Source organism: Pleurodeles waltl, chromosome 7 (genome assembly GCF_031143425.1).
Source record: "Pleurodeles waltl isolate 20211129_DDA chromosome 7, aPleWal1.hap1.20221129, whole genome shotgun sequence".
Classification (NCBI taxonomy): domain Eukaryota; kingdom Metazoa; phylum Chordata; class Amphibia; order Caudata; family Salamandridae; genus Pleurodeles; species Pleurodeles waltl.
Window position 1 is genome coordinate 968,671,494 of NC_090446.1, and position 13,106 is coordinate 968,684,599.

The window sequence follows — 13,106 nt, forward strand, 5'->3', positions numbered from 1 at the left end:
CACAGGATTTGGGCGAAGCCAGTGGTCTGGATACTTCTCCTGACGCTGGCATGCTGTCTCCTCCTACCGTGGCTATGGCGGAGGGAGCTACTTACAGTATGGTGGTCAATAGGGCAGCTGAGGTCCTTGGCCTTGAACTGCCTACTTTGGAAGTCAGGTCTAATCTTCTGACAGAGGTGCTTCAGCCTGGGGCTTCTATTTCAGAACCCCTTCTCCCATTCAATGAGGCCCTCACTGATGTCCTTTTGGATACATGGTCCAAACCCAACACAGGGGCTCCTGTGAACAGGACTATCACTCGCCGCCATCGGCCCATGCCGAACAACCCAAAATTCCTGTTCCAACACCCTACGCCTGAGAGTCTTGTAATCCAGGCTTCCTCTTCTTCTCGCGCGTTCCCTTCTGCACCCCCAGATAGGGAATCCAAAAGGCTGGAACAATTTGGCAAGAAGTTGTTTTCTTCCTCCAGCCTCACACTGCAGTCTGCGAACACCGCATGTCTTTTGGGCCGTTATACCCACTCCCTGTGGTATACGGTTGCACAAGTCCTGCCGCAGATATCGGAGGAGGTCCGTGCTATCGTCTCCCAAGCAGTAAAGGATGGGAGAGACGCGGCAAAGTTCACTATCTGTTGTGGGCTGAATGCAATCGACTCTCTGGGCAGATCGGTTGCGACGACGGTGGCCTTACGGCACCACGCCTGGTTGTGCACTTCTGGCTTCTCGGGGGATGTCCAACAGACCTTTATGGACATGCCCTTTGATGGCACCCGTCTCTTTGGAGACAAAGCGGACTCGGCCTTGGAGAGATTCAAGGACTCCCGGGCTACAGCTCGGTCCCTTGGTCTTTCCTCCCCCACATGCCTACCACAGTTCGCTTTTCATCCCTTTCGTGGACACGGAAGGGGCGCCCTGTCGCGTCCTCTACCCAGCCACTGTGGCATGGACGCTGGACAGCCTATGCGTGACCGAGGACGCGGAATCCCACGTGGCTGTGGGACAGGGAGCCAGAGGTCTGTTCACTCCACCTCTGCCCCCGCTGCAGCCTCCAAACCCTCCTAGTCCGCCCCCTCACTCACACCCAGTGGGTGGCAGGATCCGCCATCACCTGCCCCTCTGGGAACATATCACCATGGACGGGTGGGTTTTGCAGATCTTTCAGAAGGGCTACTCCCTTCCTTTCGAATCTGCACCACCACACATTGCACCATCCTTCCATCATCTTCCAGAGGATCATTTGGTTCTTCTCCGCCAGGAGGTCGCAGCTCTCCTGGCCAAGGGAGCTATAGAAAGGGTCCCTGTACCAGAAGTAGGTGGTGGTTGTTATTCCCGCTACTTTCTGATTCCAAAGAAGGACAAGGGCTTACGTCCTATCCTAGACCGGGACCTGAACTACTTCCTCTAGAAGGAGAAATTAAAAATTTTCACCCTGGATCAGGTTCTTTCTGCCTTGGACCAAGGAGACTGGATGGTAGCGTTGAACTTACAGGATGCCTATTTCCACATCCCCATCCTGCCTGCCTTTAGACGTTACCTACGATTTGTGGTAGGTCACGAGCACTTTCAGTGTACCGTGCGCCCTTTCGGCCTCACCAGCGCCCCTCGAGTGTTCACGAAAGTGATGGCGGTGGTTGCAGCTCATCAGCTCAGGTTAGGGGTCGCAGTCTTCCCCTACCTCGACGACTGGCTATTGAAGATGCCTTCGCCCCAGACAGTTGTCTCCCACCTTCAGACTACGGCGAACCTCCTGCACCAGCTGGGGTTCACTATAAACGTGGCAAAGTCACACCTAACTCCCTCTCAGTGGCTCCCTTTCATTGGAGCTGTTCTGGACAGAGTGCAATTTCGGGCGTATCCTCCCGACAAGCGAGTCCAAGACATTCAGGCTATGATTCTGATCTTTCAGCCTCGGTCTTCGGTTTCGGTGAGACTGACTCTGAGGCTGCTGGGCCTCATGGCTTCAAGCATCCTGATAGTAACACATGCCATTGGCACATGCGGGCTCTGCGGTGGGACCTGAAGTTCCAGTGGGCGCAGCATGAGGGAAATCTCTCCGACATGGTCCAGATCTCAGAGGGGACTGCGAAAGACCTGCAGTGGTGGCTTTCGAATCCCGATTGGGTAAACGGTAGATCCCTCTCCCTTCCCTAACCAGATCTCTCGAGAGTGACAGATGCGTCACTTCTAGGTTGGGGCGGCCACATGGGGGAGGCGGAGATCAGAGGCCTCTGGTCTCCGGCGGAGTCGGGACTCCACATAAATATGCTGGAGCTCCGAGCGATCAGGCTTGCGTTAAAAGCATTCCTTCCCTCTCTCAAAGGGAAAGTGGTGCAGGTGTTCACGGACAACACTACTGCCATGTGGTACTCCAACAAACAAGGCGGGGTAGGGTCCTGGACACTTTGTCAGGAGGCACTACGCCTCTGGACATGGCTGGCACATCAGGGCATTGCCCTGATGGTTCAACATATGGCAGGCTCTCTCATCGCCAGAGCAGACAAACTCAGCCGCCGACGCACAGTCAATCACAAATGGCGTCTCCATCCGGAGGTGGCGCAAGGTCTCTTTCTCAAGTGGGGAGAGCCTTGGTTAGATCTGTTCCCCTCCGCAGAGAACGCGCAATGTCAGCTATTTTGCGCATTGAAGTTTCCAAGACGGCACCTGCTCAGAGACGCTTTTCGTCTCGAGTGGCGCTCTGGCCTCCTTTACGCCTTCCCGCCTATTACTCTTCTGCCCAGAGTTCTCAAGAAAATCAAGTACGACCGTGCCCAAGTTATCTTGGTGGCTCCGGACTGGGCTCAAAGAGTGTGGTATTCAGAGCTATTGAGCATGTCCATAGATCCTCCACTCAGACTGCCTCTTTGGGCAGGTCTTCTGTCGCAGCAGCAGGGGACGGTTCTCCACCCGAACCTGTCCAACCTCCGCCTTCATGCGTGGAGATTGAGCGGCAACAGTTGACAGCATTTGCCCTTCCACCCGAAGTCTGTAATGTTATCTTGGCAGCCAGACGTCCATCGACTAAAACTGTATACGTCTGTCATTGGAATAAATTTGTGGCATGGTGTACCAACAAACCTGTTGACCCCCTTTCTGCCCCTCTGTCAGAGGTTCTTCTCTTCATTCATTCTTTAGCCCAGCAGGGCTGTGCTTTGGGCACCCTTAAAGGGTATTTGTCTGCCATTTCCACCTTTCTTAGGCTTCCTGATCAGCCCTCACTCTTTAAATCTCCTATTATGAGTAGGTTTTTAAATGGGCTCACCCACTTATTTCCTCCCACTCCGTTCATCATGCCTCAGTGGGATCTTAATCTTGTACTTACTCAATGTGTACCCCCTTTGAGCCAATGCATAATTGTCCCTTGCGGCTCCTCACATTCAAAACTGTCTTTCTGGTCGCTATCACCTCTGCTCGCAGGGTGAGTGAGATTCAGGCCCTTTCTTCAAAGCTTCCATACTTGTCTGTACACCCTGACAAAGTGGTGTTATGCACTAGAGCTTTCTTCCTTTCCAAGGTGGTTACGCCATTTCATGTAGGCCAGTCCATCACATTGCCTACCTTCTACGCACCCCCACATCCTTACCATGAGGAGGAGAGACTCCACCGTCTGGACCCAAAAAGAGCGTAGGCGTTGTACCTCAATCATACTAAAGATTTCCAGGTGGGCGATCAACTCTTTGTTGGCTATGTGGGTGTGAAGAAAGGGAAGGTGGTGCAAAAGCGTACCATCTCTCGATGAGTACTTCTTTGCATCAAACTGTGCTACGCTTTGGCTAAAAAGCAATCTCCTGAAGGCTTGTGTGCTCATTCCACCAGAGCAACTGCTTCTTCCACGGCATTAGCATATGGAGTTCCTGTCCTGGACATCTGTCAGGCAGCTACGTGGGCATCCCTGCACACGTTTGCTAAGCATTACTGCCTGGATAGTCAGGTCTGTTGTGACGGCTACTTTGGTCGTACAGTCCTGCAGGACTTTCTGGTATGATCTTGGTTCGCAGCCCACCACCGAGGATGGCATTGCTTGGGTATCTATTCTAAGGTAAGGAATCTGCAACTAGAAGTCTCTCTCAGATGTACAAGTTACTTACCTTCGGGTATGAAATATCTGGTAGAGACATATTCTAGTTGCAGATTCCTTACCGCCCACACATCCTCCCCACTTGTGAACTGATTTCTAGGGACAGGGATTCCCTCTTTCAGGTCCTTAGCTCTGGCGCAGCAATCTCAGTGTTCTTAGCGGCTCTGTGCTCTGGCGTGGAAAGTCGTTAAAATAAACTGACGTTACTGTGCAAGGGCAGAGTTTATGTACTACTCCCGATGTCATCACAGCAACCACGACGCCTGCGGAGTCGACTGACGCCACCTACTGACGTATTGCTCGAAGAAAAATCTCCGGATCCAGTCTGACGCCTGGGGGAAATTTCTAAGGTAAGGAATCTGCAACTAGAATATGTCTCTACCAGATATTTCGTTACCGAAGGTAAGTAACTTGTACATCAGGATTTGTGAAATATGTTCGATTCGGCTTGCAACAATTTGGTAAACTCTGTACTGTGGAATAATCTATATATGAGGAGGTGCAGAATGAAATATGCTATTTATTAGCATTGTTGACGGAGGTGAGGGCTCATAAAGGCCCACTTGGCTTTGCCTCTCAACAGCCAGGGCCCCTCCCCACACAACACAATGGTAATAAATAGAATATTACACTCCTCACGTCCACACAATAGATAGGTAGATAGATAGATAGAGAGATATCAACCTTAAACTGGTACTTTATGATTAGGGACTGCTCTGGAGTTGTACATTTGATGGGCCTTTTCTATTGTCCTAAAGGTTTCGCATGGATTATCCTGCAGATGATTGTACTTCTCCTGCTTCTGTTTCTTCATGCAGCCCTTTTAACTTTATGCTTTACTCTGTACCGCTCATATCTACTTGATTTTTTGGGAGGATTATACCTGAGAAAACACATTGGCTCTGTCAGTGCTTTCAGGGACATTCGCTAGTTATAGCCTCTGATTAATAATCAAGTATTGATTAGCTTATTTATGTGGCCACTTAGTGTTATATGTAGCCTGCATTTTGATATTCTCATTACTAAGACAGTAGGAACATTTCCAAGTTATTCATAATCCATAAAAATGCTTTGATTTAACTTACTCGAAAGTCTGAAACCAATTGTGCTCTCATTGTTCTTTTTCCACAAACCTTAGACATTAATGAGCTCAAAGTATTTGTGGACCTAGCCTCTATTTCTGCTGGTGAGAACGATATGGATGTGGATCGTGTGGCCTGCTTTCATGATGCTGTGCTGGGTTATTCCCCTCTGCTGTATGAGCTGAAGCCAGAGTCTGGTCTGCAGGAGCTCATGCAGTGCCTTAAGAAGCTCTGGAAAGCCTTAGAAAATGATGAGAAGCTTCCAAAGAAACTGGTAAGTTCTGCAGGCCTGGTGTGCATACACACAGAGCGTCAGAGTAGTGTATTTATTTCTCCTTCCCCCAGCTCTCCAGACATTCAAGCAGTGGCAGATTGCAATAAAGTAATAGTTAAAAAGACAAACTTCAACTAGTACTCTGGGAAGCAAAGGTTAGTTTTTTTTTTACCTGAATGTGCTAGTTTACTTGTTGTAGGGATGTTTAAGGAACTTGGTAAGAAAATATTCAGGGACAATAATTACACATCCCTCTTCCGCTCATGAAATGTTTTTACCTAAGGTATACTTTCGATGAATAGAAATGTAATCACAGAGGAATAACTCAATGAAGGGGCAAGAACTTTGTGCCATGTAGTTGAGTACCACCACCCCCTGCATGGACCTTTCTCATTGGCAAGTGTCTGATGATATCTGCAGGATTGTATGCTGTTACATCTCAGGTGTCTCATGGCTGAATCCGTAGGTTGTTTACCGAACACCATCATATAATTAGCATACTTTACTTCATGGTAAGCAATGCATTTGCATAAAATGGAGATACTTTAATTTGATTTGTTTTAAATGATTTTTTTCCATAGGAAGATTCTGCCCGTCACCTACAGTGGTTGAAAACAGTGAAAGAAAGTCATGGCTCAGTAGAGTTATCGTCTTTGTCTTTAGCCACCTCAATAAACCGCAAAGGGATTTATCTCATCTGTACACCACCAGAAGGCGAGAGGGTGAGTACAAGATACTAGAAACCTGCTGCATTACTAGAAACTTCAAAGTTTGTGTGTGTTTGTGTATCTGTTTAGGACTTTTGTGCAGTGGACGTATTTCTCTTGATTTTATTTCAGGTGAAAACAGGTTATAAATTTAACAAAACACCGTACAACAGCAATCAAGGATCACATATCTAATCGTTACAACAGAGCCCCTTCAGTGCTCATTTCATGTTTTGAGATCCTTTCATACACATTATATGCATCCAAGGTTTTTTAGTGCAGCCGATATCCACCAGTTAGTCCAGTAGGTTCCACATCTGCCGGTCTTCATGTAGAACAAGCTCACCCATCACCACCAGCCACCACCTGTTCATTTATCCACCTCCTGATGGGGTGCTTGTTCCATTTTCAGACCTGTCGCTCCACCTGTATTTCATGTAATATGCTAAAGTCATAAGTAACTAGGTATGCATGACGTTTCACCATAGGCTACAATAATGAGGAATACAGGTCTGTATTGTCATTACATCATATCAGATCTTTAATCTATCTCATAATAGTTGGGGTAGAGCCTCTCCTTATTTACACTGCCACATGTCATTTTACCATACGTAATATCTGATAGAGACTTCTAGTTGCATTCCTTACCCTAGAGTTTCCCCCAGGTGTCAGACTGGATCCGAATATATTTGTTTGAGCAATACCCTTGTGCGTCGGTAGGTGGCGTCAGTCGACTCCTGCGGAGTCGACCGACACCACCTACCTACGTGCAAGGGTATTGCTCGAAGAAAAATCTCCGAATCCAGTGTGACGCCTGGGGGAAATTCTAAGGTAAGGAATCTGCAACTAGAATATGTCTCTACCAGATATTTTGTTACCGAAGGTAAGTAACTTATACGTTAAGGCAGTAAATTGGTGAGTACTCTTGGGTCAATGGTTAGCCTGTCATCCTAGAGGTCTCCTGGAACACCTTCATCCAGCATGCCTATATTGCTGTGCATGCACAGGTGTCTTTGTGAGTCAGGTAAGATGATTTCACCATCTCTGGGCCAGTATTCAGGGATGCCACTGCACTCCCTGTTGACTGTAGTATACCTGCAGAAACGTCAGTTGGCTGGCTCCCTTGTGGTCTACTGGGCACACACCCCAGTGTACAAATGATGCACACAGCTCCGCTGAGAGGCCTTCTTGTTCATCACTATAGGACCTGCAAGTAGTTCAAGTGGCAGGCCCAGCCAGACAGTGCTTCCAGATTCCGGTCTGGTGTCAGGTCTCCCTGCTGAATGCGAGAACCCTCCCTAATTACAGATACTGTCTGACCACCCGCAGAGGCCTGGGCAGACTGGAGCATAAGTCCTGGCACCTCTGTCCCCTGCTATGCCAGGATGCCACACATTCAGGCCAATTACACTTCCTGGCATGCCTTTCTCAGCTCCTGCCAGGGATCAATGCTGGCATCTTTACCCAGTTAAACTACATCACCTGTGCTCTCAAGTATTTCTTCATTTATTTTCTGGCCGCTATACTGCCACACCCTCCTCCATGCTGCGTATATTTCTTATAATTTGTGCATTTGCTCCTAGACTCACAAATTACCCCCAGACATGTTACTCATCACTGTTCTGCTGCATCATTGATGGTTAATATTTTGGGAGGGTTGATCAAAGTTACACCCATGATTCAGTCCTCCTTGTCTCTTTGGTCTGGCCATCATTGATCATTTTGGACACACCTTCCTATCTGCAGGAGCTTTACCCATATTAGACTTTAGCTGTCAGCACATATCCACACAGATTAGGTATTGTTCATATGCAGTACAAGTGGATTAGTTAACCGCTTCAATCTAAAAAGCGCAGGGTCATTTGAAAAAGATGAGGAGACCGCTTTAGGAGACATGTTATCTTTATTTAGGTCAGAAGATATTGGTGCATCAAGGGACATCATACACTCAGTAGAGCTACTCTAAATACAAATTAAATAGCTTAACATCTTTGTAAAAGTGTCAGTAACACAGTGAAATGAACATGACTATCATTCATAAACGGAGGGGCTGATTTAATGTTTTGTGGGCAGTGCACCCCGTCTGTCAGCTGATGGACTGCCTGGTCTGTTTAGGATTAGGAGGATGTCAATGGTGAGATGTCCTTTTTTTTTCATCCCACACTGATAAAACCTAGCAGTGAGGGAAAGAAAAAAACATAACTCCGAAACGGAGGAGAAACTCTCCCTGAGTGTGAGTCATTAGTTTTATGTTATTCAAAAACAGATCAAAAAACATAAGCTATGTTTAAGTTTGGTGCCTGAAGTGCTTAATTTGTAGAGTTCAGTGAGTTCCATGAGACATGACGTGAGACGCGATGTCACTGGATGCCAGATGCTGCCGCACCTATTCCGCAAGGACACCCCGAGGATGCCTCGTATGAGGCACTGCGTTAGAGGAGAGGAGGTGTGGCGGAGATGAGGTGCTGAGGGCTCGCGGCTTATCTGCTCTTGCCGGATGCTGCTGCACCAACGCCAGCGCTACAAACAAGGCTACTACTCTGCCAGATTCTCCGAGATAGCTCCGTGCGTAGTGCTTGAGGCGGCACAGAGGTGTAGCATTGTCGGGGCAGCGTAGTACTTTACCTATCCTTTGCCACCAGCTACCAACTGAGTGATCGCTGCAGCACCGTGAGCCGGTTCACGGTGATGTGGGGCTGCAGTTGTGTGGTGCTGTGGTTTATTTCGGCCCTTCTCGGCTTCCGTGAACTGGAGATGTTAAAGGCTAGTCCTCAGGAGTCTATGGTGCTCACAGAGCTGCAGTAGCAGCTTTGATGTCCACAATTGCTACATTGTGTTGCCTGTTGTGCCGACCCCTTTAACCTGCTTGTCCATCAGTCTGCCTGTCTGTCTGTCTGTTAACCTGGTCGCTGGTACATCGTACAGATAACATACAGACACAGCCAAACCCTTTGTGTAGCGGGACTCGTAGATCATCGCACATAGGTAATTGGTAATTAGCAACCCTAAGGACTGGAACTAGGAGCTAAAGTTCTTCGGTCTTTGCTGGTCCTTCAGGACTTTTCGGCCTTCAGGGTCAAGTACATGAGGCTGTGGAACTGGCCCGTTTCACACGGGTGCAGCTTGTAGCCTGGGAGCACTAAGTGGAGATAAGCTCTCTAATTTTTTCTACATCGTGCTTGGGCCCCTCAGTTGTTGAGGTATGGCGGCGGCTTCCTCAGTTCTAGGAATTGGCAGACACTCGGAGGCCTATGTATAAAAGATCATATATTCCCTGACTGAGAAGATGCGCTCAGGGAAAGAAAGGGCAATCTACCTGTCAATCAAGAGAAAAAAGAGGAAACAGAAATCTCCACCCTTGCTACCTGCTTTGACTAGGAGGACAAAAATGAATGTTATTATAAAGAAGGGTATGGAACCCAAAACAATGATACCAAGCCAAGGACCTTTGGAGGGCGGACAGATCAGTAGCGATAAAAAATCTCTAAATAATCTTTCTGCACTGACAGTGTGGGTCCTTTCAGTCAATGTAGGAAGTTGGCTCTGTGTATACTATTTCAAAGTAAGAAATAGTGTGCACAGAGTCCAAGGGTTCCCCTTAGAGGTAAGATAGTGGCAAAATTAGATAATTCTAATGCTCTATTTTGTGGTAGTGTGGTCGAGCAGTAGGCTTATCAGAATAATCAAAATCCAAATAAAAAGAGCAGCCACCAAGCTTTTTAACTCTCAAAAGGGTGGGCATGATTCTTTAGAACCTTATGAGCCTTTTTGATGTTGGGGGAATCAGTAATCAAGGAGCATCTAGGTCCCAGGAAAAAAAAGGGTCGGGCAAATGTGAACCCGGAATCTCCAAACTTTAAAACAAAACAAAGCTTGGTGGGCGCTAAGAAAGGTACCAATCCAGGGGATGGAAGTGAGTTAATAAACGCTGAGGGTCAAGGAATGACAATCAGTCAGACATTAGCAGAAAGTGTACAAGTAGCACATGTGGTAGAGGCTCTTGAGAGTAAGGGAAATAGTCTTGTTATCGAACAATTGGACATTGCTGTGCCAAGGGTGCAGGAAAGGGTTGTTTATGCAGGGCCCATACCTGAAGCCAAATCTGTAAATAGGTCAGATGATCGGACTGACTTACACCAAGAGGAGAGGTCTGATAGAGAGTTTACCCCCCCCGGAATTAAAAAAAGACCAAATTGGTGTACCTCTCGAAGCAGTACAGGTTGCTCCTAAAGGAGGCTCTCATTACAGGTCCCCTGTGGGTGGCAATTGAATAATCTTTTCTTCACTATGCCAGACCAGGGGCCCGCACAACATACTTAATCGTGGCAATATATAATAAAACCTTTACAATTAATCCCCTACTTAAGAATATGCAGACTACAGATATTGACTCTATAGAATTTATGCCCGGGGGAGAGGTGGAAAAAAGTAACATCCAAGAATCCACTTTGATGACCTGGACAACATCTCAGCTTATCAGCAAGGTTTTAAATGAAAAAAGTTCCTTTCTAAAATTGGGAATCGTGCTTACAACACCCCAACAGATAGGTTATCCTGACCCTTTAGCAATTCACAATGTGTCGCCAAAACTAAACCAAATGAGAGGTTCACATCAACCATTCTCAATTCTTAGAACCGCAATTGGGAACTCAACTCCAGCCGTTTACCATCAGACAAAATATACATCACTCTGAGCAATTAAGTTTAGGATGGCTATTAGCTGCTCACCTCCTCCCATGACACAAATACACAAGAGAAAAGCTGTACAGAGATCCTATCCACATATTTCAATAACTGTTCCCAAGTTGTATGCAAAGTTTACACATTGTCACTGATGTCACAATGCCTACTGGGTTACCTCAGGTACACATGTGAGGTGACTGGGATAAGAGTCGAATAGAGAAAGGTAACTCGTGCAGTGAGAAAAAAGCTAAGAAAATGTGAAGAAACTTCCAGTAAAACAAAACGAGAAGTAAAGACCTTGTTGTGAGGAGCAAAGGAGTGCTGGGAAAAATAATTGAAAATGAATGGAGAGCTTCAGTCACACAATAGAAAAAGGTAGTGCAAAGCAATGATAAAGGAAAACAAGCATTTGCATATCAGTGGGTCTCGCGTTTCCTCCAGTTAGACCTATTAACATTGTAAATTCCTAAGTGGACTTTTCTTGAGACATAAATTGAAAAATAAAACAGTTGACATAAGCGAGCGGATTCGAGCCACCATGGCTGCCATGAGTATGAGCACTAAAGAGAGACACAAAAGGAAAAAGAAGTTCGTTTGCAGTCCAGCATATCGGCAAACGTGCAAATATCCATGTAACGGAGTCGATGGCCAAGGCGGTAATAAAACCGCCCCATGGAGCGACAAACGTAAAGCATTTACACATGATAATAAAGGATTGTTGAAAGACAAGCCCATGAAGAAGTGATAGTTATGGGCGTGAGGTAGGTGTTGTTAAAAGCCCACAGATATCGCGCTCGACCTAAAAAAAGACAGAGAAGGAATGCCATATGCGAAACAGAGTTGGGTGTGCCACATAAAATTTAATCAAGATGTCGGACTCTGACTCCGCTTGAAATCCTCTTCGACCTTCAAACCCAAAACAAGGCAAGCCTACATGAAGCCTCATTTTCATCTGCAGCTGAAGTGCTGCCTTGTGTTGTGCTGAAAGATTTTTTACAGATCAGAGAGATGTTTAAGACCAGTGTAGTACTGTGAAAGCACTCATTATGCAAATGGTGTTTTGAGTTTGCTGTGAAATCAGCTGATTTCAGTAGCAGTTCGTGGGAGTTAAAGTGGGCGGTGCGGCGCGCAAAGGGGAGCAGGGGGCGGCGGGGGAGAAAATATTAATAACATTTTAAAAATAATAATAAACTTACCTGAATTCAGTGCCGCTCTGCTGTGCTCTGCTGGCTGCAGGCAGGCACAGGCTCCCAGCCTACCTGCTGCCAATAAGCAGCGTCAGAATTGTCTGGGAGCGCCCAGCCAGGATGCTCCCAGGCAGACTGGGAGCCCGTGCAGGCTCTTTCCAGCCCTGGAACTATGTTGCTGGGCTGGAGAGAGCCATGTGCGCATGTATGTTTGGCCGACCCGAGACGGCCGGCCAAACACACATGCGCTCTGAGGGGGAATGCAGAGCACTCACACTCGTTACCCCCGTGGCCCCGTCCCTTTACAAAGAAACAATAATAAACGCTGTTTATTATCATTTCCTTCTGAAGGTTTTCCAGCTGCCGCTGCTGATGGAGGCTTGAGGGGGTGGGGAGCCGCCCTCGGCTTATTGTTACCTTTTAGCAGTTTCACTGCACAATGGGAGGTCTTGACATATGACCTGCCACTCCCTACAGAGGGTGATTAAATGCAGACAGTCTGCTCGGTAGAAGCTTCTTGTGAGTCTATCTGCAGCTAAGTTTTGCACTACACTGAAGTTGATGTGAAAACGTGCAACCCCATTGCATCCCTGAGACCTTTTGTTATTCTAATGGGTGTAATTGCATTCACTCAGGTTTTGAGCCTCTGTTAGAATCACTTCTCGCAAAATTAGGGGAAGCTAGTAATATCAGCATTGAAAAAAAGTGTACACAGTGTTTCGGTATTTTTCTTTTTACTTCAGCAAGGCTTCCTGTGTCAACCTGATTTATTATATAATATGTGTATATATTTAACGTGATGCATTGATTAAGCGTCTTATAGACTTAAGCACAAAGAATTAGGCTTTGACGTAAAACGGGAGAAAGAAAAACGTAACTGGGTGCTCTACTGGCTGAATTAAGCAATGTGAAACATGGAAACATTGCATCAATCCCGGCTTGCACTTGACTACCGTGTGTGATCTGAGGCAGCTATTTTATGTTTTTTTGCGTCTATGATTTCTTTTACTTCATCGTTACATGACAGCACCTTAAATTACATCTTTCGAGGGAGTGCACAGTTCTACCACATCTCTCGCATTTGGTTTAATAGATTTGT

At 46.7% G+C, this 13,106-nt stretch overlaps 1 protein-coding gene across 2 annotated transcripts in view; it reads left to right on the top strand.

Moving 5' to 3' along the window:
• The window catches only part of RNF213 (ring finger protein 213), a 1,978,231-nt gene that overhangs the window by 1,146,260 nt on the left and 818,865 nt on the right, over positions 1 to 13,106 (top strand). For both annotated transcript variants that reach the window (XM_069199724.1, XM_069199725.1), the window contains 2 exons: positions 5,213 to 5,430; positions 6,012 to 6,152. In XM_069199724.1, coding sequence (XP_069055825.1) covers positions 5,213 to 5,430; positions 6,012 to 6,152 — 359 coding nt within the window. The remainder of the gene's footprint in view (positions 1 to 5,212; positions 5,431 to 6,011; positions 6,153 to 13,106) is intronic.